This window comes from Capricornis sumatraensis, chromosome 2, assembly GCF_032405125.1.
Source record: "Capricornis sumatraensis isolate serow.1 chromosome 2, serow.2, whole genome shotgun sequence".
Classification (NCBI taxonomy): Eukaryota; Metazoa; Chordata; class Mammalia; order Artiodactyla; family Bovidae; genus Capricornis; species Capricornis sumatraensis.
The window spans coordinates 90,436,150-90,460,264 of record NC_091070.1 but is presented as its reverse complement, the minus strand read 5'-3'; the positions used below and the strand labels follow the sequence as shown (position 1 = coordinate 90,460,264).

Below are 24,115 nucleotides of genomic sequence, written 5' to 3'. Positions count from 1 at the left end.
CTGGCCTTGCCTGATACATTCTGTCTCAATGTAAAACATTTACTGCTTCCCTCGGTTTCCTTTTTGATACAAAACTGAAGGCAGTCAGTCTCTACCATTAAATACATTTCCTTTATATAAGAGGATATTTTTGTTGTCTATGTACTGTCTGTATATTTTAAAATATTTTCTGTCCCATGCTTTTTGTTACTCTGTTCATTTGTTTGTTCATTCATTCAGTCACTCAATAATTACAACCGATACTCTTTGTCTGGCACATGCATATATTCTCCTGCTTGAAACCTCTTGTCCCTGTTCATACACGCCGTTCCTCTCCAGCCAGAGTGGAGTCTATTTCCTCTCTCCTTGAATCTTGCTAGCCAGTGACTTGCTCTAACCTATAGAATGTGACACCCTGCTGATCTCAGGGTTGGGCCTTCAGAAATCTGATGACCTCAGCTTTTAGTTTGAGGGCCCCAAGACACTATGTAAAAAAAAGTCCAGCCTCCCTTTTTCTCCCTGTTGGAGAAAGAGGCAACTATGGCACTAGACACGCAAGTCAAGCCTCATGAGCACTCAGGCCCCCAGTTAAGCATTCCCAGCCAACACCACTAGGAGTAGACACCAGTAGTCCCCATCCAGCCCTGCCCACATCACAGAATTGGAACAAAGGAATGGTTTGTTATTTTAAGCCACTAGGTTTTGGAGTAGTTTACAGTGTTGCAGTAGGTAAACTTACATTAACAAACATGAAATTTTGAAATCAATATGAAACTTGCAAAGTAACAAAAAAGCGTATCAAGGGCAGAAAAGGCAACTTCTAGACCTATCACCTATTCTCAGGACTGAATGGCATTGAATTTGATTTTTTTTTTTTTAAGAAAGTTATTGGTTTCAGCAAACCAAAAGACTCAAGAGTCCAGTTTATAGAAAATTTGAGAGTCCCTTGGATTGCAAGGAGATCCAACCAGTCCATTCTGAAGATCAGCCCTGGGATTTCTTTGGAAGGAATGATGCTAAAGCTGAAACTCCAGTACTTTGGCCAACTCCTGCGAAGAGTTGACTCATTGGAAAAGACTCTGATGCTGGGAGGGATTGGGGGCAGGAGGAGAAGGGGACGACAGAGGATGAGATGGCTGGATGGCATCACTGACTCAATGGACGTGAGTCTGAGTGAACTCCAGGAGTTGGTGATGGACAGGGAGGCCTGGCATGCTGTGATTCATGGGGTTGCAAAGAATCGGACATGACTGAGCGACTGAACTGAACTGAAGGAGAAAGCGATTAGTATAAAAGTAAAACCAAGCAGACACAGAGAAATGATTCCAGAAATTAGAGCAACACAGTGGTTTTCATCCTGCTTCTTTTAAAAATCACCTGGGGAAGTTTGGAAAAAGCAGATTCCTGGGCCTCACCTTTTAAAATCCTGATTTCACTTATCTGGGGTGGGTCAAGGATATTGTTCTGAGATGCTGCTGTGGCTTGGGACAGATTGTAAAGAATAAAAATAAACTTGCAGTTGAAAGGTTTAATATGGCAAATAAAGATTTTGGATTATATTGGAAGTTTCAGAAAAAAAGAGCTGGTGAAGAGAGTAGGGGTGCAGATTTAAAGAGAAAGGGAATAATGAAAGAATTGCAAAGTCAAGAGAGAAGAGACCCAAGCACACAGGATGTATTAATTGGATGGGTTTCTAAAGAACTTCTAAATGTTGCCCGAAGTCTCAAGAATGAAACTATTGCTTGCATATAGAATCATATGAAAGAGTGTAAGTCAAATTGGAACATGGAATCTTTTAAGAGCAGGGTTTATAGTGTGCTTTCACTTACCTGATTTTATTTTTTCACAATGAGAGTATGACTTTTAATAACTAGACACATACACACGTACACTATTTAAAAAGCAGGTGAGAGAACTTTTCATTAATCACCTTTTAAAAATCACTCCATATCTATTAAAATTTTAAAGTATATTAAAATGTGTAAGTCTACTATTTTGGATCTAAGGTAAGTGGATATAATATTAGAATATGAACTTAAGAGTCACAAAACTATTCATACCTTTTGGCCTAATTCCATTTTAGGATTACACCTCAAGGAAATGACCAGAAAGAAAAGAGGTAGCTTGCACAAAGATGGTCATAGAAATGCTATTTATAATACTGGAAAGTTGGAAAAATCTCAAAAGTTCAACAATAGTGACAAGGCTAAGTAAACCGTTGTGCATGATCAAGATGGAAAACTATGGAACACTGACTAGTGTGTGGACTAGGTGGATATACAGAAGTGGTAACTGATGTTAAATAAAAAGACAACACCAGAATCCCTTTGTAGGGATCAGAGGATAACACGGAGGGGTGCAAATAGATAACTTACTATCCTTTCTCCATAAAATTATATAAAATCTGGATTTTTTAAGCCTTGTGAGCTGTTTGTAAATTTTTTGTTTTTCTTATTTATTGGCGTATAATTGCTTTACAATGTCGTGTTATTTTCTGCTGTACTATGAAGTGACTCAGCTGTATGTACACATATATTCCCTCCCTCTTGGACTTCTCTCCCCTCCTTCCCCATCTCACCCCACTAGATCTTCCCCAAGATGAACTCCCTGCGCTTTGTAGTGGGTTCCTACTGGTTACCTACTTTACACATAGTAGTATATATATATCAATCCTAACGTTTAATTCATCCCACCCTACTCTCCACCCCCACCACAACCCCTCCTGTCCTGGAACTAGGTTCGTCTGAACCATAAAATCTGCATTTTTTTTAATTTAATGGGAGAGATGCATGGCCCAGGACTTGCCTACCGTGATTCTTCTCTTAACTTCTGGCGCCTGCGCCAGTGTTTTGTCCTCCTGCACCAATACAGTCTAACACCACAAAAATAACTGAGCACATAAGCACTGGGGTTGTTGTTTTTAATCCAGGATATGGTCAGTGTTTTGAAAATACGGGTGCAGTAAAGAATGTACCAGAAAGATATGGCAGCTGGAGGTTATAGACATTCTTTCCCTTTCCTTTTCATGCCAGTCAAGTGATGGCATATACTTATGTGGTTGCTTTCACTATAATCAAAGGGAAAGACCAATCAGAATAGAAGGTTTACTTCATTAAAAATAGGAACCTGAAACATAAACATTACCATATGCAAAATAGATAGCCGGTGGGAACTTGCTGTGTGACACAGGGAGCTCAACCCAGTGCTCTGTGATAACCTAGAGGGGTGGGATGGGGTGGGAGGTGGGAGGGAGGCTCAAGAGGGAGGGGACAAGTGTGTCTGTTGTTGTTCAGTCGCTAAGCTGTGTCCAACACATGTCTACCTGGGGCTGATTCATGTTGATGTGTGGCAGAAACCAACACAACATTGTAAAGCAATTATCCTCCAATTAAAAATAAATTAATTTTTAAAAATATGAATGATCTGAAACATACCAAGAAATACAGAGAGTCATACAATAAAGAGCCACGTACTCAACACCAAGACTGAGCCAACGTGACTGTCCAGGAACCTTTGCATCTGCAGTACTATTCCTCACCTCTCCTCAGAGGTAAACCTGTTCAGGTAACATTGGTGTGTGTCCTGCCCTTACATTTTAAAATACTTGTACCACATCTATCAATAATATAGAATGTCATTTTACTTACTTAAAAATTAAAATGGCAAAAATATAAAAAAGAAGAAACAAACTAAAAAAGAAAAACCACACACAAAAAAAATTGAAATGGCATCATAATGTATATAGACCCTGCTGCAAATTCTTTTCATTTAACATTGCTTTTGAAATATAGGTATAATTAATTTTGTTTTAATGACTGCATGGTATTTTTTAAATTATTAATTTTATAATAAAGTTTTTTTAAGTCAAAAAATAAATATAATAAACATTCATGTTCAAGACCAAATTTAATCATATATTAGCACTGAGATATGTTAGTTTCAATCTTTTTTATGATCTTTTTTAAAGAAACAAAATTTCCATGGAAATGGAAGAATCAGCCTGCCTGACTTCAGACTATACTACAAAGCAGCAGTCATCCAGACAGTATGGTACTGGCACAAAGACAGAAATATAGATCAATGGAACAAAATAGAAAGCCCAGAGATAAATCCACACACATATGGACACCTTATCTTTGACAAAGGAGGCAAGAATATACAATGAAGAAAAGACAATCTCTTTAACAAGTGGTGCTGGGAAAAACAGTCAACCACTTGCAAAAGAATGAAACTAGAACATTTTCTAACACCATACACACAAATAAACTCAACATGGATTAAAGATCTAAATGTATGACCAGAAGCTATAAAACTCCTAGAGGAAAACATAGGCAAAACACTCTGACATAAATCACAGCAGGATCCTCTATGACCCACCTCCCAGAGTAATGGAAATATAAGCAAAAATAAACAAATGGGACCTAATTAAACTTAAAAGCTTTTGCACAATGAAGGAAACTATAAGCAAGGTGAAAAAACAGCCTTCAGAATGGGAGAAAATAATAGCAAACGAAGCAACTGACAAAGAATTAATCTCAAAAATATACAAGCAGCACATGCAGCTCAATTCCAGTAAAATAAGCAATCCAATCAAAAAACGGGACAAATAACTAAACAGACATTTCTCCAAAGAAGGCACACAGATGGCTAACAAACACATGAAAAGATGCTCAACATCACTCATTATCAGAGAAATGCAAATCAAAACCACAATGAGGTACCATCTCACACCGGTCAGAATGGCTATTATCAAAAAGTCTACAAGCAATAAATTCTGGAGAGGGTGCAGATAAAAGGGAACCCTCTTACACTGTTGGTGGGAATGCAAACTAGTTCAGCCACTATGGAGAACAGTGTGCAGATTCCTTAAAAACCTGGAAATAGAACTGCCATATGACCCACCAATCTCACTGGTGGGATTACACACCGAGGGGGCATACACACTGAGGAAACCAGAATCGAAAGAGACACATGTGCCCCAATGTTCATTGCAGCACTGTTCACAACAGCTAGGACACGGAAGCAACCTAGATGTCCATTGGCAGATGAATGGATAAGAAAGCTGTGGTACATATACACAATGGGATATTACTCAGCTATTAAAAAGAATGCATTTGAATCAGTTCTAATGAGGTCCATGAAACTGGAGCCTATTATACAGAGTGAAGTAAGTCAGAAAGAAAAACACCAATACAGTATATTAACACATATATATGGAATTTAGAAAGATGGTAATGATGACCCTATATTCAAGACAGCAAAAGAGACACAGATATAAAGAGCAGACTTTTGGACTCTGTGAGAGAAGACAAGGGTGGGATGATTTGAGAGAATAGCATTGAAATATGTATATTATCATATGTGAAACAGAGCGCCAGTCCAGGTTTGATGCATGAGACAGGGTGCTCAGGGCTGGTGCGCTGGAATGACCCTGAGGGATGGGATGGGGAGGGAGCTGGGAGGGGGGTTCAGGATGGGGGACACATGTACACCCACAGCTGATTCATGTCAATGTATGGCAAAAACCACTACAATATTGTAAAGTAATTAGCCTCCAATTAAAATAAAATAAAATAAAGAAACAAAACTTCCAAATACATTTGTGGCCTCTGAACCCCTTTCCTTAATCCTAGTTCCAACCCTCCCTGTCTAGGCAGTATGAAGTTAGTGGATATGATTCTGATGAATATTTTATTACTTTCCATATACATATATATTTATGATCCATAAACAGGGTATAGCTGTATTTTAAGTGGTTTCAACTTTTACAGAGATAACAGACATGTTGTTCTCTGCACTTGCTTTTTTCACTAACATCACGTTTCTGGGCGTTAAGCATGCTGACAGATGGTGATTCCAGTTCTTGACAGATGTGATATTAGTTATTTATTGCCATTGCTGTATATTTTTTTCATCATATGACTATACTACATATGTTTATTGACTATTGAATGTAGAGATTTAGGTTGTTTCCAGGGTTTTTTGTTTGTTTGTTTGTTTGTTTACTATTACACATACTACTACCAGGAACCTTATGGAAGAGACACGGAGAGACACAACCCAGATCCTCTTCCAAAGAGGGGCTCATTGGCTCACCTGTTGAGACAGCTGCCACTGCACAACCTTCATTCAGGCGTCACCTTCCGGAAATCACATCAGCTTCATTCAAGGTTATCTTCCCTTCCAGGGACAACCCACAACCAATGACTGGATGAATGCCTAAACACCTGGTCCACTGTGGAAGCAACTCAGCTAAGAAGATCCCCATGGCCTCAGGGGTGTCAGGCCCCCATCACAGCTTGAGACCTCCATTTCCCCACTCCAGCTCCCTCCGCTCGTCTTTCTTTTTCAAGCCTTGATCCCAACGGCATGCTTAGTAAACCTGCACGTTGAACTCTGCCAACATTCACAGATTAAAGAAGAAATATGATTATCTCAATACATGGGACAAGCATGTGGGAAAGGGTCCCCATGGAGAAGCACAAAAGCACATATGAGGGAAGTAACCTTATTGGACACCAAGCTTGCTCAAGCCTCAAGAGAGACCCAACCAGCTAAGACCCATCAACCTGTAGTGACGTGAGAGATGTAATAGATTGTTTTAAACCGTTAAGTTGGGGGTGGTTTATTACAAAGTAACATATAAAGAAACCATAGCAATAGATGATAACTTAACATGATAATGCAGAACTAACAAAAACTAGGAAAAATATCCTAAGAATGACAAATCTTTAGATTCATTCCTATGAACATCCATAAGGTTAATAAACACCAACAGATACTGTTTCAGAGAACTTGGCTATGAGAACTATGATGGGCAGAAAAATGTCCCCTCAAAGATATCCATAAACTAATCTTCAAAACCTGTGACTTTGTGAGGTTACTTGGAAAAAAAAGAATTGAGGTTGCTGATGGAATTAAGATTCCATCTAATCAGCAGACACAAAAATTATCCTGGATTATCCTCATGGCCTGATAAAATCACAAGGATCCTTAAAAGTGGAAGAGGGAAGTGGAAGCCAAGAGTCAAAGGAGGGACCTCTCTAGTGGTCTACTGGCTAAGACTCCATGCTCCCAACACGGGGCCCCCAAGTTCAAACCCTGGTCAGGGAACCAGGTCCCTCATTAAGCAATTGAAGACGGAAGATATCATGTGCCACAACAAAGACTCAGTGCAACCAAATACATAAATAAATATTTATTTTAAAACAAAGAGTCAAAGAAGGAGACGTGACAAGAGAAACATGATCTGTCTCAGAAGAAATGTCGTGTGCTGTGGGAAGAATCTGGCCCACTATTGCTGGCTTAGAAGATGGAGGGAGAAGCTACATGCCCGTGAATGTGGGCAGCCCCAGAAGCTGAAAAGGCCTAGCAAACGGATTGTGCCCTAGAGCTTCTAGAATAAACTTTGCAGCCTCACAGACAACTTGACTTTAGCTCAGTGAGACTCACTTTAGACTTGTGACCCCTAAAACTTAAAGATAGTAAATCTGAGTTGTTTCAAGTCACTAAATTGGTGGTCATTTGTTGCAGCAGCCATAGAAAATGAACACCAACCATACAGATATAAAAGAAACGGTATAAGGAAAGTAAGTAAGTGATGCAGGAAAGTAAGTGCATTTGGGAGTGGTATGTTGCTCTCCCTCCCAAACATTTTTTTTTAGAAATGGCAACTACTGTTTCAGGTTCTAGACTTCTTACCCAGGTTTTCTGCATCATGTGAGATGAAAACAGAACTGGATCTACACAGTAAGGAAAAGCTCAAACCCCTTTTAGTACCTGGAAAATCATCTCAAACAAGATAATGACGCCACACCCTCAAGATCTTCCTCCAGGGAGTCTGAAAAACTATCCATTTCTGTTTCTAAAAAAAAAAAAAAAAAAATTTGTGATGATCCAGTCAAACTGAAGCCAATTACTACAATGTGAGCACCACGCTGTACTCATGTTTGTGCCTTGGTGTGTCGCAGATCAGTTAATGAATAGAACCAAGTGTTTGGTTCTATTTCGTGTCTGTGACAGCCATGAGAATGTGCGTCTCAGCTCCCTGAGCTTAATCCTGACGGCCCGGGCTGCTCCGTTATGCTTCCGCCACATTTCCTCCAGGTTGCTCCCAGCCACTGTCTGAGGAGACGGGGAACATGGCAGGGCCTGTTGGCTGTGAGACAGGAAACTCCTCTGACAGGAAACTTTGGCTTAAGGATCCCCACTGACCTGGAGAAAACACTCTAGACTGTGCTGCCCCCCAAGATGCTCTTCATTAAAACTTCCCTTCTTCCTCACTCCTTCACAGTCACAAGCTCTTCCCTTTGCTCTGGCTCCCTCCCCATTTTCCCTGACAGGTGTTTCCCTCCAAACTCTCTTCCACATCTAACTCCATCATGCTATCCGCTTCTTTGGGGCATCTTGATGAAGCATGGCTACTCTTAGGTACTGTCAGATAGTAGAAGCAGATTTATATCTGATGTACATTTTGTTCACCTTCTCACTTCCCCTCAACTTCCTTTCCTTCTTTTTGCCCCTGAGAGGCCCTGCCAAAAGGTGAGAGTCCTCTTCCTAAACTTTTCACTGGGCATGAGTTGGGACAATGTACTCACGGAGATGTGAAAACTTAGGCATTTGAAACATTAGAGGAATGATAAATCTAAGGAAAATGGAATTGGAGGGTTGTTATAAGATTGGGCTGAGACTAAGACTAATAATTAGAAGCTGTGGTAACTAACATCATCTACAGACTTGAAGGTCACTCTCTCAGGACAAAAGAATTTAACATCCAAGCTAAGATCCTAGTGTATGTTGAAAACTTGCCATGAGGGTGACTCCTAGAAACCTGGGAAAAGCAATGGGCCTCACAGAGCCCAATTTGAAATGCTTGAATTGCCAAGGTATACAAAAGAGGAAGGGATAAAAGAGGCAGGGAGGTGGGAATGCTGGAAGGGATATGCAATGTGAGGCCAGAACAAATATGTTTTCCAGGAAGGTCCCAAGGATATGCCATTCACTAAGGGTGTTCGTTAGAAATGTGCTGGTGAGAGGGGCCCCAGCACCCCATGAAGTTCACTGTGGCTCTCTTCTGCAGGCCAAGGTTAAAGGCAGAAGTGGTCACAGAATCTGATTCACTGATAGCAACAGAGATGAGAAGGCCCTGGAGCAACAGAGGTTACTGTCAACATTTCACCATCAGAAGTCAGAGGGTGACAGGGTCCACAGTTATGGGATGGTTAATAAAGCAAAGCATCCCAAGGGGAAAAATAGCTGAGCAGCCAATTGATTGACTGAAAGTCACTCAGTCGCGTCCAACTCTTTGCAACCCCATGAACTATACAGTCTCCAGGCTAGGATACTGGAGTGGGTAGCCTTTCCCTTTTCCAGGGGATCTTCCCACCCCAGGGATTGAACCCAGGTCTCCTGCATTGCGGGCAGTTTCTTTACCAGCTGAGCCAAAACAGCTGAGCAGCCAATAGACACTGCTTAATATATTCACTACATTGTTAAAACAGAGCCAGAATGGACAAAGGGGAGGTTGAGGGAAGTACTTAGTCTCTCACCAAGTTTTCAAGGACTGTTGAAGACCGGGTCCAAGCTGATGCCGATACCCAACAACCAGAAACTTCATCATGGGCTCTGGGGCACAGTGAGGGCCTACAAGGGTCAGGTAATTAATGGAGTCTTGACCAAAGTCTAGGTCTACCAGGTCTGTGAATTCACCTGGTACTCATTTCCCTGGTCCCCAAATATGTCTTGGGATTGCCATATGTGGCAGTCCCATACACTGAGCTTGTTGATGAGAGCTATCATAGTAGGGAAGGTCAAGTGGAAGCTTCTGAAATGGTTCATCTCCCATCAAGATAGTGAAGCAAAAGCAGTATAACGCTGGAGAGGGATAGCAGAGATTAGTGCCACCCTTAAAGATGTAGTCACGGCAGTCCCTAGAATATCTCTGTTAATTTGCTGGTCTGGTCCTTACAGAAACCAGATGGATTCTGAAGACTACTGCTGACTCAACCAAAATATAGTCCTGATCACAGTTCCCCAGCTAGGTGTAGTCTCTTTGCTAGAGCAGATAATATGGTCTCTGGTACTCAATATGCCTTCAAACTGTGGTGCTGGAGAAGACTCTTGAGACCCCTTGGACAGCAAGGAGATCAAACTAGTCAATCCAAAGGGAAATCAACCCTAAATATTCATTGGAAGGATTGATGCTGAAGCTGAAGCTCCAATACTTTGGCTACCTGGTGCGAAGAGCCAACTCACTGGGAAAGACCCTGATGCTGGGAAAGACCAAACGCAGGAGGACAAGGGGACAGCATAGGATGAGATGGTTGGATGGCATCATGGACTCAATGGATATGAATTTGAGCAAACTCTGGGAAATAGTGAAGGACAGGGAAGCCTGGCGTGCTGCAGTCCATGGGGTCACAGGGTCAGACACAAGACAGAACAACAACATCTCAATATGCAACCATTGATTTGGCGAATATGTCCTTTTCTATTCCAGCCAGGGAGAAAAGATCAGAAACACTTGGCTCCAGGGCCACATTAACTCTCCCACCATCTGTCGCAATCTATAGACATCTCAACCACCTGGACGTAGTGCAGAATATCATATAGATAGATTACATTGATGACACCATGCTGATCTGGCAGGATAGGGTGCTGGCATGCTGGCAACCTTGGCAAGACATATGCATTTCAGAGGGATGGAGACAAACTCTACAAAAATTCAGGCCCTGGCCAAGTCAGTGAAGTCTCTGCACATCCCGTGGTTAGGTATGTCAGGACATTCCATTTAAAGCAAAGGACATATTTGTGCACCATGCAGCCACTCTACAATAAAAGAAACACAATGACTGTTAAGCTTCCTTGGGCTTTGGATACAACACATTCCATTCCTAGGAAAACTGCTACAGCTCATGTATCAGATGATATGGAAGATGCCAAATTTAAATTGGGCTGGGAGTAGAGACTGGCTGTCCAGCAGTCCTCACTGCCGAACAAGCAGCATTGCTGCTTAGAATAAAAATCCCAGCACACCCTGTGGGACTGAAGATGTTAGTAGTAGAAGATACAGTGTAACACTTTCAGCAAGTCTCAGAGGAAGAATCACAACCCAGGCTCCTGGGGTTACCCACTGAGGTGAAAATGTGGCCTTCTGTAACTTTACTTATACCCAGAGAGTATTTATACACTCAGAGATCTTAAAATCATATACAGACCTAAATAAAGAATTGTAAAGTACCACAGGAATGTGCCATGGGAATTTCTGTTTGTTTCTGTTTATTCGTAGGATAACAATTACTAAGACAAAATGAGAAACATTGAAACAAGTCTTTTGAAAAACCTTAAGAAAAAAGAGTATTGTGGAGAAACAATAACACCCGTGTGACCACAAACCAATTTTCTCTAGCACTATTGTGATAAGACATAATGTTGTGGATAAATATTGCAATGTGAATATAGATGCAAATAAAAATACTTCTCATAAACATACTTTTGAGGTTCATTCTTAGTATTCATACTTATCTATAATGTATTATAAGAAGAGCTATGATCTATCATTTTTTATCAGAAAAACTGTTAGCAGTAACTTTTCTGCAGAAAAGAGGAAATTTTTCTATAATATGCTATTGTTTGCTTAGCTGGTGAGCAGATTTGAAATGGATTTTCTCTGTTTCTTACTGCCTTTCAAAAGGTGTATTTCTGACTTGCATTTGAGAATTACCATAAATTGTTACAAGCTTTGAAAACATATGGTTTATATATAGAACTGTAAAAAGGTTCAAAAACCAGCCCTTTTCCCTTTTAGCTCATCCTTCCCCTTTTCTATGGTCAGAGCAGAAATATAGGTCTAAAATGTCCAATTGACTGACAGGGCTAAAGCTCTCGCTGTTTATTCAGATGTCGGGACAAAACTGTATGGCTAACAATGTAAGGTTAAACCAAATGGTCTCGCATATATTTTAGAAATACAGATAAAAGCAACAAATAATTACCATTGTGCTTTACTGTCAATGCAGAATACCTGTAATATGGATTGGATAGTAGCAGGAAAGAGTATGTGAATAATTTAGATTATAAGACCAATGAGGCAATTTTAAGAATGTGTTTCATCATAGTTCAGTATAAATAGCGTAATTCTTCAGAATTACGTGATTTTTCTTTTTTTGGTATGTGGATTATGAGAACTTTGATAATTGAATACAATTTCAAAAGGGCTCAAGTCGGTGACCTCAAAACGAGGTTCACAGAACAATACACAATGATGAAGCCAGAAGCAATAAAACACTGAAGAACGGAGACGTAAGCATACTGGTAGGACATGACTGAATTTTCACTTATTTTGCTTTGGAGTTCTACTGGGTTGTCTTCAGACACCTTCCCTTTGTATCTGACAGTGTATCGCCAAGAGTGTTAAGGGGAGAACCCAACAGTCTAGGGGATCCCGACAAAGTTTAGCACACAGCTCACGTAACGTCACGGAGTACTTCCTTCTGAATATGGGAGTTATCCCTCCGAAATGGAAGGAAATGTACACTTAAGAGTCCGTCTGAATGACTGGAGTTCAAAAATGCTCAGTTCCTTCGCCTTTGTCCTTCTCTCCCTGGGTTTGGAGGCCACCTGTCCCGCAGGTCACACGGGCCATTCTCCCTGCGCGGCTCACCGGCTCCGGACCCGAGCCTGAGGAAGAGCAGACTCGCGCGCGCGGCCGCGAGCGGGCGGGGGCGGGGGAGGGAGACGCGGAGGGGCGGGGCCGACGCGCGCGAGCGAGGTGTGCGCGCCGCCGCCGCCGCCGCGTCACCAGCGTGCGGCACGTGCCCGTGTTTACGTCCCTCGTGGAGCCGCTACGTCAGCAGCCGAATGGCAACATTGTGGCGATACTGAGGCTCCGCGCTCAGTAGACGCGTCCCTTCGTCAGGCCGGCTCCAGGCTGTCGGGAAGAAGAGGAGGAGGGGCGCGGAGATCCGCCAGGGCGAGCGGCGGAGGCTCGCAAGCTCAGGGCCCCGACCACCCACCCGCCCGGCCGGCCCCGCACCACCCGCGCCTCACCTCCGGAGCGCCGCAGACTCAGCCCCGCGGCCTCGCTCGGGGGGCGGCCCGGGCGGGCGCGGGGCTTGTAAACAGACCCAGCCGCACGTGACCATGTGAACTACCTGCTCCGGGGACGCGCATTGTCTTTCCCGCGAGCCGCGCCACAAAGGAGCGCGACGAGTCCGAGGACGGAGAGACAGGCGAGCGAGCGGGGAGAGCCGGCCGGCACGCTAAGATGGCTGAAGGCGCCCGGCGAGGGTGAGTGGGGGGCGCGGCGCAGCCAGCCGGCGAGTCCTCGCGCGGGCAGGGCCAGCGGCGCCTTCCCCGCGGCCTGGCGCCGGAGCCACCATGTCGTTCGCGCTGGAGGAGACGGTCGAGTCGGACTGGGTGGCCGTGCGGCCCCACGTATTCGACGAGCGCGAGAAGCACAAGTTCGTCTTCATCGTAGCCTGGAACGAGATTGAGGGCAAGTTTGCCATAACCTGCCACAACCGGACGGCCCAGAGGCAGAGGAGCGGCACCCGGGATCAGGCCGGGGCGCGAGGCGGTGCCGAGTCAGGCGCGCTCGCATCCGACGGGACTCGCGGGCCGGGCAGCCCGGCGGGCAAGGGTCGGTCCGAGGCCACTGCCTCCGCGACTCTGGGCAGGAGCCCCGGGTCCCGGAGGCGCCCAGCCTGGCCAGAGGGCAGCTCTCCGCGGAGCGCGTGCAGCCTTCGAGGGGACCCATCGCTGCGGAGTCCGGCCGGCAAAGGGGCGGAGAGTCCTCTCCTGAGCCCGGTGAGGGCCAACCACAGCCCGGTCCGGAGGGCATCCGGAGGCAGAGATGTGGCGGGGTCCGCCGCTGCGGCAGCCCCTCCGGCGGCCAAGGAGGCCACGATGTCGTCGGTGCGGGTAGTGAGCGCCTGCGGGACGGTCACCGAGGAGATCGAGGTGCTGGAAGTGGTGAGGGAAGATGAGGCGGACCCGGCGGCGCCGGCGCTCTCGGCCGCGGAGCAGCCACCGCCGGCCGCCGAGCTGGAGTCTCCGGCCGAGGAGTGCAGCTGGGCCGGGCTCTTCTCCTTCCAGGATCTGCGCGCCGTGCACCAGCAGCTGTGCTCCGTGAACTCGCAGCTGGAGCCGTGCCTGCCGGTGTTTCCGGAGGAACCGTCGGGCATGTGGACGGTGCTGTTCGGGGGCGCCCCGGAGATGTCCGAGCAGGAGATCGACACGCTGTGTTACCAGCTCCAGGTTTACCTGGGCCACGGCCTGGACACCTGCGGCTGGAAGATCCTGTCCCAGGTGCTGTTCACCGAGACCGACGACCCGGAGGAGTATTACGAAAGCCTGAGCGAGCTGCGGCAGAAGGGCTACGAAGAAGTGCTCCAGCGGGCCAGGAAGCGCATCCAGGAGGTAAGGACCCGGTCTAGGCTCCACGCATCGCTTTTGGCTCCACGCTGCCGCAGACTGGAGCCTCGGTCTAGGTTGTGCGCATTTGGGACTCTTGTTTTCCTAGCTAAACAACGGTGCAGGAGGGGGCCCTGACCTTTCTCCCCCTTCATTCCTCTCAGAAGTGGGAAAAACCATGGCTTGCTTTAATTTGGCCTCTGAAGGAACTTGGATAAACCTGTAGATTTCCGCCTCCTACTTATCATATAAGTACTAGAAAATGCCCTGTTTACTACTAAGTAATGGTAGAAAGATTAAAGCCACTCAGAAGAAAGATGTCCCATAAATATAAGCTAAGTGAATGATTCTCTTTGTTCCTAAAGTTTTTTCCAGCAATAATTGCCCGGATCATTAAACTTACTTTTCTGGTGTCATGTTCGTTTATTGAAAATGATTTGTCTTATGAAGTAAAACTGGTCCGTTTTTTTGTCTCCAAATGTAATTTGGCAACTTTGGCAAATTTTAAATAATTTTTCTCCGGATGAGAGGCCTGTCCAAATAAAAAGCCCCTATTGACAGTTGGATACATACCTTAGGAATATCTCAAGCCTTTAAGGAGGGCTCATGTTTCCCTTGTTTTAGGGAGGAAAAAGGTCTTGGGTAGAAATGTTTATTATACTTTTGGACTTGACTAAAAGTAGTCCAGGCGCTTATTTTCAAACGAATCCTTAAAATTCCAGGAAATAATGGGAAAAGGTCTGAATGGTTATACATAGAGAGCTCTACGATGTGTAGGATGTATAATTGGAGGTCATGTGTACTTAAGAGCCTCTGCCGGAAAACTACTAAAAAAAGTATTCTTGTTCTCAAAATTATTATGTTTAGTATTAGTACCAGTTGAGGTTGGAGTTGGGTTGGGGAAATGCCTCCTTTTGACGTGCTTATATTCTTTGCCTGTGTTTACATACTACTGGAATCTTGGGAGTATGTGCCGGGAAGCAGGAACCTCCTGATTTTTCGTAGGATATTCTTTATTCGGGATTTAGGAAGTAATTCTTCCTCACTTACTCCACAGTGCTTTCTTAAAACCTGGTGACTCCAGGTTTTCACTTCGTCCTGTTAGATTACTTGATGCTAAACATCACCCATCATGATGTGATCCCATAGTTCTAGGGATCTCTTTTTATTTCCCTTTTTATCATCTCACTTCTGGAGTCTTTGTTCTATTAATACCTTCAATCATTTTTGGAAGGAAGTGACAAATCTTAAATGGTCATGTTCTCTTCAGAGTTTTTGTAGTGACCTGTGTTTCTTTTAGACTGTAAGGGCAAAGTTAATGCTTCTTTCGGTTGTTTTACAGGTGTATATTATTATCTTTTTCCTTTTACTTTTCTATTTTTTAATCCCTAAATGTTGAAGATATGTTTGGTTTTAATTTTTTTTGATACTCAGGAAAAGTAATTGTAGTTTGTTTTTTTTTTCATTCGAATTGGGTCAAAAATGAGGACTGCTGAGAAATAGTTTTCTAGAACTCATGTCCATTTTGTTAGAAAGATTATTTTTCCTAATTAAGGTTATATTGACCATATGTTTTATTCTCTAACAGGATATTTAATTTTTTTGTAGAGTATTTTGGAGAAAGGGGAGCAACTCAATAAATGGAGTTTAAGTTCTTGAACATTAAATACATAAATTCTGGGTTCTTCACATAGTTGACTGAACAGTATTTGAAAAATAGCTATCAGGGAAGAACAACAGATAGGTTCAATTATAATGCCCACCCTGATTTCTACTGGAAGGCTATTTTGGAAGAAGTTAGGTTCAGTAGGAGGAAAGGGTTGCATGGTTAATCAGTGATATCTACCATGAGTGTGATAGTGCAAGTGTATAGTATAACTGCCATATATTTTTTCTACCCCATCTGCTTAAACTTTTTGCCGATTTACTAGCTTGCAGTAACATTCTTTTAGGTAAAATCTTTGTAGAAGTTGTGTCATTTTTTGTTATCAGTTCTGTTGAGTTAGTAATTATGTCTAAATCAGTCTTGGTTTTTGGTTTTAATTCTTAGTCTCACAATTGTGTGGAATTAACCATAGGTTTTTTAAAGCTAGGTAATACGTGGTGAATCAGGTATGCGTTGCACGATCCTTTGGTCGTGTTTTTTCCTTTTTTAATTTCTCTGAATCTGTTTTCCAGTTCTTTATTCTACAGTCTTCCTTTTCCAATATTTAAAGGTTTTCATTTAAAGACCACACCAATTTGTGTTTGAAATGTCAGTAAATTGTTGAAGGAGAGGTTTGTTTTATTTATTTTTTTAATAGGACAGACTGTACAGTGAGACTGTAAACTTCTCAAGGTCACTGGCCTTGACAGTATCTTGGAATTCTCTTCTTTGCCACCCCTAGTTCAGGGCCACAAATTTTGTGAGCACTCTTAATAATAGTGGGCAAAAGACACCAGTTTCTAAAAAAGATTTGGAGCAAGTGTTATTTTAATATAAAGTTGTAAGTAAATTTTCAAGCTGATAAATGTAAATTCCTCAAGGAACCCTGCTATTTATAAACTAGGAGAAAAATCTGTTTAAAACTATAAAAACATAACCTCCTAAATAAGGAGTGGTTATCTAGGGGTGGTGAATTTCCTGTGAATTGAGAGGAGCTATTGATAGACTTTAATGGAATACCTAAAGTAGTTTGCAGAGTTTTATATGCAGAGGCGTATTTGCAGTTTTGGAGAGAAAGACTGAAAGGTATTCTTCAAAAAGAGCCTTAAAATCACAATTATAAAATCTCTACTTTGTAAACGTAGGACATAACCTCTTTTGGAGTTTCATTTTGGGAATATATTTATGATTTATATGGGGTTATAAGAAGTACTCCTATATCTGTCTTGTGGAGTATTGAAGTATTTACTAAACCTTATATTTTCTGCCAGAAGTTTTTGTTAATAGTTCACAAATTTGGTTAACTGACTAGTTTGTAAGGAGGTACTTTATACAATACTAATGAAATTATTTTTAGATGAATTAAAAATTGTAGATTGTATACTACTTAGGCCTTTAATCTTGAATACAAATGAAATGTGAAATTTATTACATGGTAGGCTTGTCTTGAACTTTAACAAGGATTTACTGTAAGTAGTGCTATTTATATAGCAAGCACTCAATCCCTGAATGAATCAAGTGCCATCAGGACCTCTTGGAATGGTTTCAACAGTAGCTTTGGTTGTTGGTTAAAAGTTGAGTATTGTATTATAAGCCATAGTATGGTTTACCCTTTGATGATATGAAATAAAAGTTTCAGTATAAGGACAACTATTGAAATCATTGTGGTCCTTTAGATAGTAAACCTCAACTATGATGATAGAGTTGATTAAAATCTAAAAATCAGTGTTCACTTTGGAATTTATTATGTTTATAGAATTGCTCAATTCTAACTTTTCCAGTTGAAACCACTGAGAGAAGCATGTGTTTTCAAAAGTAGCCATGTAAGGCACACAGTAGACAGAGACTACCTTGTGTTTGGGGTAAGAAAGATGTGGGGTTAAATGAGTGCTCATCATTTCTGTGACCTGCTTAGTTATTTAACCTCTTTAAAACAGAAATGGGGGAAATACGTAAAGGATTTCTGAAGATTTAAGACATTATGAAAAAGTACCTAACAAAGTGGTGTTCAGAAAGTGTTGTTTCAAAGGAATGTAAATATTTAGTGGCGCTATTTTAGGTGTTGGGTACTTCACATTACCTATCTTCATCCTCCATACTATTTTTTGAGGCAGGTGATGTTTTATACCTATTTTATAGGAAGGAGAAGTTGCTTTGGCCAACTTGAACCAGCTTTTTTGGGGCCTCAAAATTACTGCAGATGGTGACTGCAGCCATGAAATTAAAAGACTCTTCTCCTTGGAAGGAAAGTTATGACCAACCTAGACAGCATATTAAAAAGCAGAGACATTACTTTGCCAACGAAGGACCGTCTAGTCAAGGCTATGGTTTTGCCAGTGGTCATGTATGGATGTGAGAGTTGGACTGTGAAGAAAGCTGAGCGCCGAAGAATTGATGCTTTTGAACTGTGGTGTTGGAGAAGACTCTTGAGAGTCCCTTGGACTGCAAGGAGATCCAACCAGTCCATTCTAAAGGAGATCAGTCCTGGGTGTTCATTGGAAGGAGATGCTAAAGCTGAAACTCCAGTACTTTGGCCACCTCATGCGAAGAGTTGACTCATTGGAAAAGACTCTGATGCTGGGAGGGATTGGGGGCAGGAGGAGAAGGGGACGACAGAGGATGAGATGGCTGGATGGCATCACTGACTCGATGGACATGAGTTTGAGTAGACTCCGGGAGTTGATGATGGACAGGGAGGCCTGGTGTGCTGTGATTCATGGGGTCGCAAAGAGTCGTCCGCGACTGAGTGACTGAACTGAACCAGCTAAGGAGTGACTAAACTCAGATTCAACTTTGATTTGTCCTCATTCAAACATATGCCTTTTCTGCATGTGTTTCTGCATGTGCCTTTTCTGCCTTTTTCCGTGATGACATTAGAAGAGATGTCAGTCCCCACTCCTGAGAATGGGAGGGTGGCATCAGTATTTTAAAATCTAGTTGGTTTGGTGATGCACTTTTAAGGTAATGCATTTGTTTTATTTCAAATTAATTGTGACAGGCATAGTGTAGGGCATAGTTCTCATGTTATGTTTTAGAAGCAGGTTGGCTAGGATGCCAGGGTGGGTTTATGTTAGATAAGAGTGCCCAATCATTGTTTTCCTTTGTGTTTTAAAATGACTTGTCTATAAACAACTCTGACTTGAGTTGTTCAGCAGAAGGTCAAGGAGCTCTATGAAGATTGTTTACTTATCATTTCCCTCCTCCCATTTATGACTTTACTGATTTTCCCAGGAAAACTAAGATTAGCTATAAAACCGGAATACTGCTAAAATCCCAGCTACAGACAGTCCTTGACTTAAGGTCATTCAGCTTTAAGATGATATGAGTGAGATGCCCATTCAGTAGGAACTGGACTTCCTCTCCTGGGTACCATACTCTTGTAACACTGGGCAGCGAGCCGTCACTCCCAGTCAGCCATGTGATCACAAGGGTAAACAACCGTTCGGTGCTCATACAACCCTTCTGTTGTCACATCAGTACAGTATTAAAATCAAGTACTTGAGATATTCAGCACTTTATTATAAAGTAGACTTTGTTTTAGATGAGTTTTGCCCAAGTATAGGGTCAGGTGAGTGTTCTGAGCATACTTAGGCTAGGCTATGCTATAATGTTCAGTGGGTGAGGTATACTGAATGCAGTTCTGACTTAGAGTATTTTCAACTTATGACACGTTTATTGGGCAGTGACCCCAATGCAAGTCAAGGAAGATCTGTTATACTTGCTGTATACTTGTTATGTATCTGTTATATATATATATATAGATATATATATATATATATCTATATATATATATCTAATATGTCACTAGAGAAATGACAGTCTTTTAGGAGCCCTAGGTTGCTAGTCTTTGGGCCAGTGAGCCACGACCCATGGTTAGGCATAAGTAGTAGAAGCAGGCTGGGGAGGGACATAATGTACTCAGTTGCAGTGGAGAGAGAGCCATTCTGCCTGGATAGTTACATAAACAGTGCAAACTGCTCTTTTACTATAAAATACAGTTATGGGATAATGAAGCTAAATGAATTTTGTGGGATTCCTGAAAATTATGATGAAAGACTTAAAAGCTGGAAGCTATTAAAATAATCACTTAGATATTTGTCGTTTTCTTCAGTCCTGTGCCCTAATAAACTTTTGGCCATTTTTCATATATCTGGAAAAAAAAAAAAGATAGGTGTGGGAAAAAAGTTGAATATGTGCTTCTGTGGTTAGTCTTTCTGTAAAACAGAAAAATGGAGGCTGGTGGCAGGACGGCAGCCTTCCCAAGAAATAATTTATGTGGTGGTTTCTCTGCTTGCTGTTTGACATCACATGATGCCTGGCCCACCAGATATTTCACAGACATGTTTCCTCCTTGCAAAAACAAGGCCAGCTTGGACAAATATACTACTTCTGTAATGTGAGTACAAGGGTGTGTGTGTGTGTGTGTGTGCATGTGTGTGCGCGTGCGCGCTGAAGGGAGAAGGTGAGTGGGAGGTTTGGTTTGTCAAACATAACAGTAGTTATGGTTGAATTAGCAATCTTCATTCCCCAGATCTTCACATTTAGCTTTAGTCTCCGTGTTCTCCATTGCTGCTTTATTTGGCCTCTAATTGACTGTAGGATATTGTTGGAAGCGGTACTTGAAAGCACAGGGTGAATTCCCATTGATGGTTAGATTTATGTGTGCTTATTTTTTTTTGTAATGGGAAATTTCCCTATGGCTCTTTTTATTACTCATTAATAGGCCAGCGTTTGCTCCCTTTGAAGCTGCCCAGTTTCCTTAGCTGTCATGGGAGAAAAATTAAGTTTTAAGGGCAAAAGACAGGCAGTGAAGACTAAACAGTAGTTCTTGGTGCTAATTGCTTTTTGGTATAGGTGGTGAAGTTCATTCGGCTTTTCAAGCTTCTTATAGGGGACTGTTAATGCCAACTAGGCTTAGCACAGAGTGTCTGAGTCATTAAAACTGTGTGGGGCAGAGAAGCATTCATTTAGAAAAAGGCTAGAAAATTTTGTGAGTTGTTTTTCCTAAATATGGGGAACTGCCTTTATCCCTGTCCTTGAATTTTAAATTTTAGTTATAATTTGGTATAACATATAACTTCAAACTATAGTGAAGCTTTTGTGTAATCAACTGTGAAAGAAATATAAACCTTGTGGGCTAGACATTTTTAGAGAATGGTCTTAAGGAAAAATGAAGTTCATTTAATGACTTGGGGTTTTATTGTAGCTTTTAAGGTTATAGTGAAGGTGATGGCTTGGGGCTTAGTTTATTCAACCAGTATTAGTGCATTCGTATAATATAGGCACAGGGAGAATACAGTGATAAACAGGAATGGTCATTTTCCTCAGGAAAAATGTTTTAATTAAAATTGGTCACCAACTTGCTGCTGCTAAGAATTAGTTGAGGCAGGCAATACTTTTAAAGGAATGTCTCATTGCACTATCTTAATTAGTGCTTAGTGGAAAGAAAATTTACTGAACATGGCTCAGGAGAATCTGTGTTTTTGTCCTAGTTCTGATACTAGTGGCTTGACCTTATGCTGTCACTTACTCTCTTTGGGCCTTAATTTCATGTTTGGAAGATGGAAATACGTTGTTCTTTTCCTTAAGGATCCAGAGTAGTTTACAAGCACAGTATGGCAAGAGCTGGGACCTGGTCCACTTCTTTTATGTACTTGTCTCCAGGTTTGGGTTTCTCTGCAGCAAGGTGACTAAGACATAGCACTTTTAATGATGCTGTGGCGGATTCATGTTGATGTATGGCAAAACCAATACAATATTGTGAAGTAATTAACCTCCAATTAAAATAAATAAATTTATATTTTAAAAAATGATGCTAATAGTTTCTTTCAGTGCAGTTCGGTTCAGTTGCTCATTCATGTCCGACTCTGCGACTCCATGAACTGCAGCACGCCAGGCCTCCTTGTCCATCATCAACTCCCGGAGTTTACTCAAACACGTGTCCAGTTGAGTCAGTGATACCATCCAACCATCTCATCCTCTGTCATCCCTTTCTCCTCCTGCCTTCAATCTTTCCCAGCATCAGGGTCTTTTCACATGAGTCAGTTCTTTGCATCAGGTGGCCAAAGTATTGGAGTTTCAGCTTCAGCATTAGTGAAGCTGAATGAATATTCAGCATCCAATGAATGTTCAGGACTGATTTCCTCTAGGATGGACTGGTTGGATCTCCTTGCAGTCCAAGGGACTCTCAAAGAGTCTTCTTCAACACCACAGTTCCAAAAGCATCAACTCTTTGGTGCTCAGCTTTCTTTATAGTCCAACTCTCACATCCATACATGACTACTGGAAAAACCATAGCTTTGACTAGATGGACCTTTGTTGGCAATAATGTCTCTGCTTTTCAATATGCTGTCTAGTTTGGTCATAACTTTTCTTCCAAGGAGCAAGCGTCTTTTAATTTCAAGGCTACAGTCACCATCTGCAGTGATTTTGGAGCCTCCCAAAATAGTCTGTCACTGTTCCATTGTTTCCCCATCTATTTGTGAACAAGTAATCTCTGGGAGTTGGTGATGGACAGGGAGGCCTGGTGTGCTATGATTCATGGGGTTGCAAAGAGTCGGACTCGACTATCGACTGAACTGAACTGAATGGAACCGGATGCCATGATGTTAGTCTTCTGAATGTTGAGTTTTAAGCCAACTTTTCACTTTTTCATCAAGAGGCTCTTTAATTCTTCTTCACTCTCTGCCATAAGGGTGGTGTCATCTGCATATCTGAGGTTATTGATACTTCTCCCAGCAATCTTGATTCCAGCTTGTGCTTCATCCAGCCTGGCATTTCTCATGATGTACTCTGCATTTAAGGTAAATAAACAGGCTGAAAATATACAGCCTTGATGTACTCCTTTCCTAATTTGGAACCAGTCTGTTGTTCCATGTCCAGTTCTAAGTGTTGCTTCTTGACCTGCGTACAGATCTCTCAGGAGGCAGGTCAAGTGGTCTGGTATTCCCATCTCTTGAAGAATTTTCCGCAGTTTGTTGTGATCCACACAATCAAAGGCTTTGGCATAGTCAATAAAGCAGAAGTAGATGTTTTTCTGGAACTCTCTTGCTTTTTCGATGATCCAGCGGATGTTGGCTATTTGATCTCTGGTTCCTCTGACTTTTCTAAATTCAGCTTGAACATCAGGAAGTTCACTGTTCACGTACTGTTGAAGCCTGGATTGGAGAATTTTGAGTATTACTTTACTAGCGTGTGAGATGAGTGCAATTGTGTGGTAGTTTGAGCATTCTTTGGCATTGCCTTTCTTTGGGATTGGAATGAAAACTGACCTTTTCCAGTCCTGTGGCCACTACTGAGTTTTCCAAATTTGCTGGCATGTTGAGTGCAACACTTTCACAGCATCATCTTTTAGGATTTGAAATAGCTCAACTGGAATTCCATCACCTCCACTAGCTTTGTTCGTAGTGATGCTTTCTAAGGCCCACTTGACTCCGCAGTTCAGGATATCTGGCTCTCGGTGAGTGATCACACCATCATGATTATCTGGTCTGTGAAGATCTTTCTTGTATAGTTCTTCTGGGTATTCTTAAGAATACCCTCTTAATATCTTCTGCTTCTGTTAGGTCCATACTATTTCTGTCCTTTATTGAGCGCTTCTTTGCATGAAATGTTCCCTTGATATCTCTAATTTTCTTGAAAAGACCTCTAGTCTTTTCCATTGTATTGTTTTTCTCTATTTCTTTGCATTGATCACTGAAGAAGGCTTTCTTATCTCTCTTTGCTGTTCTTTGGAACTGCGTTCAAATGGTTATATCTTTCCTTTTCTCCTTTGCATTTCACTTCTCTTCACAGCTATCTGTAAGGCCTCGTCAGACAACCACTTTGCCTTTTTTCATTTCTTTTTCTTGAGGATGGTCTTGATCACTGCCTCCTGTACAATGTCAGGAACCCCCGTCCTTAGTTCATCAGGCACTCTATCAGATCTGATCCCTTGATCTATTTGTCACTTCCACTATATAATCGTAAGGGATTTGATTTAGGTCATACCTGAATGGTCTAGTGGTTTTCCCTACTTTCTTCAGTTTAAGTCTGGAATTTGGCAATAAGGAGTTCATGATCTGAGCCACAGTCAGCTCC

The 24,115-nt window shown here is 42.1% G+C and overlaps 1 protein-coding gene across 1 annotated transcript in view; it reads left to right on the top strand.

Moving 5' to 3' along the window:
- The first annotated feature begins 13,356 nt into the window (after window positions 1–13,356).
- JMY (junction mediating and regulatory protein, p53 cofactor) overlaps window positions 13,357–24,115 on the top strand; it is a 64,586-nt gene continuing 53,827 nt past the window's right edge. The window contains exon 1 of the mRNA XM_068966482.1: window positions 13,357–14,397. Within this exon, the coding sequence (XP_068822583.1) occupies window positions 13,357–14,397 (1,041 nt within the window). The remainder of the gene's footprint in view (window positions 14,398–24,115) is intronic.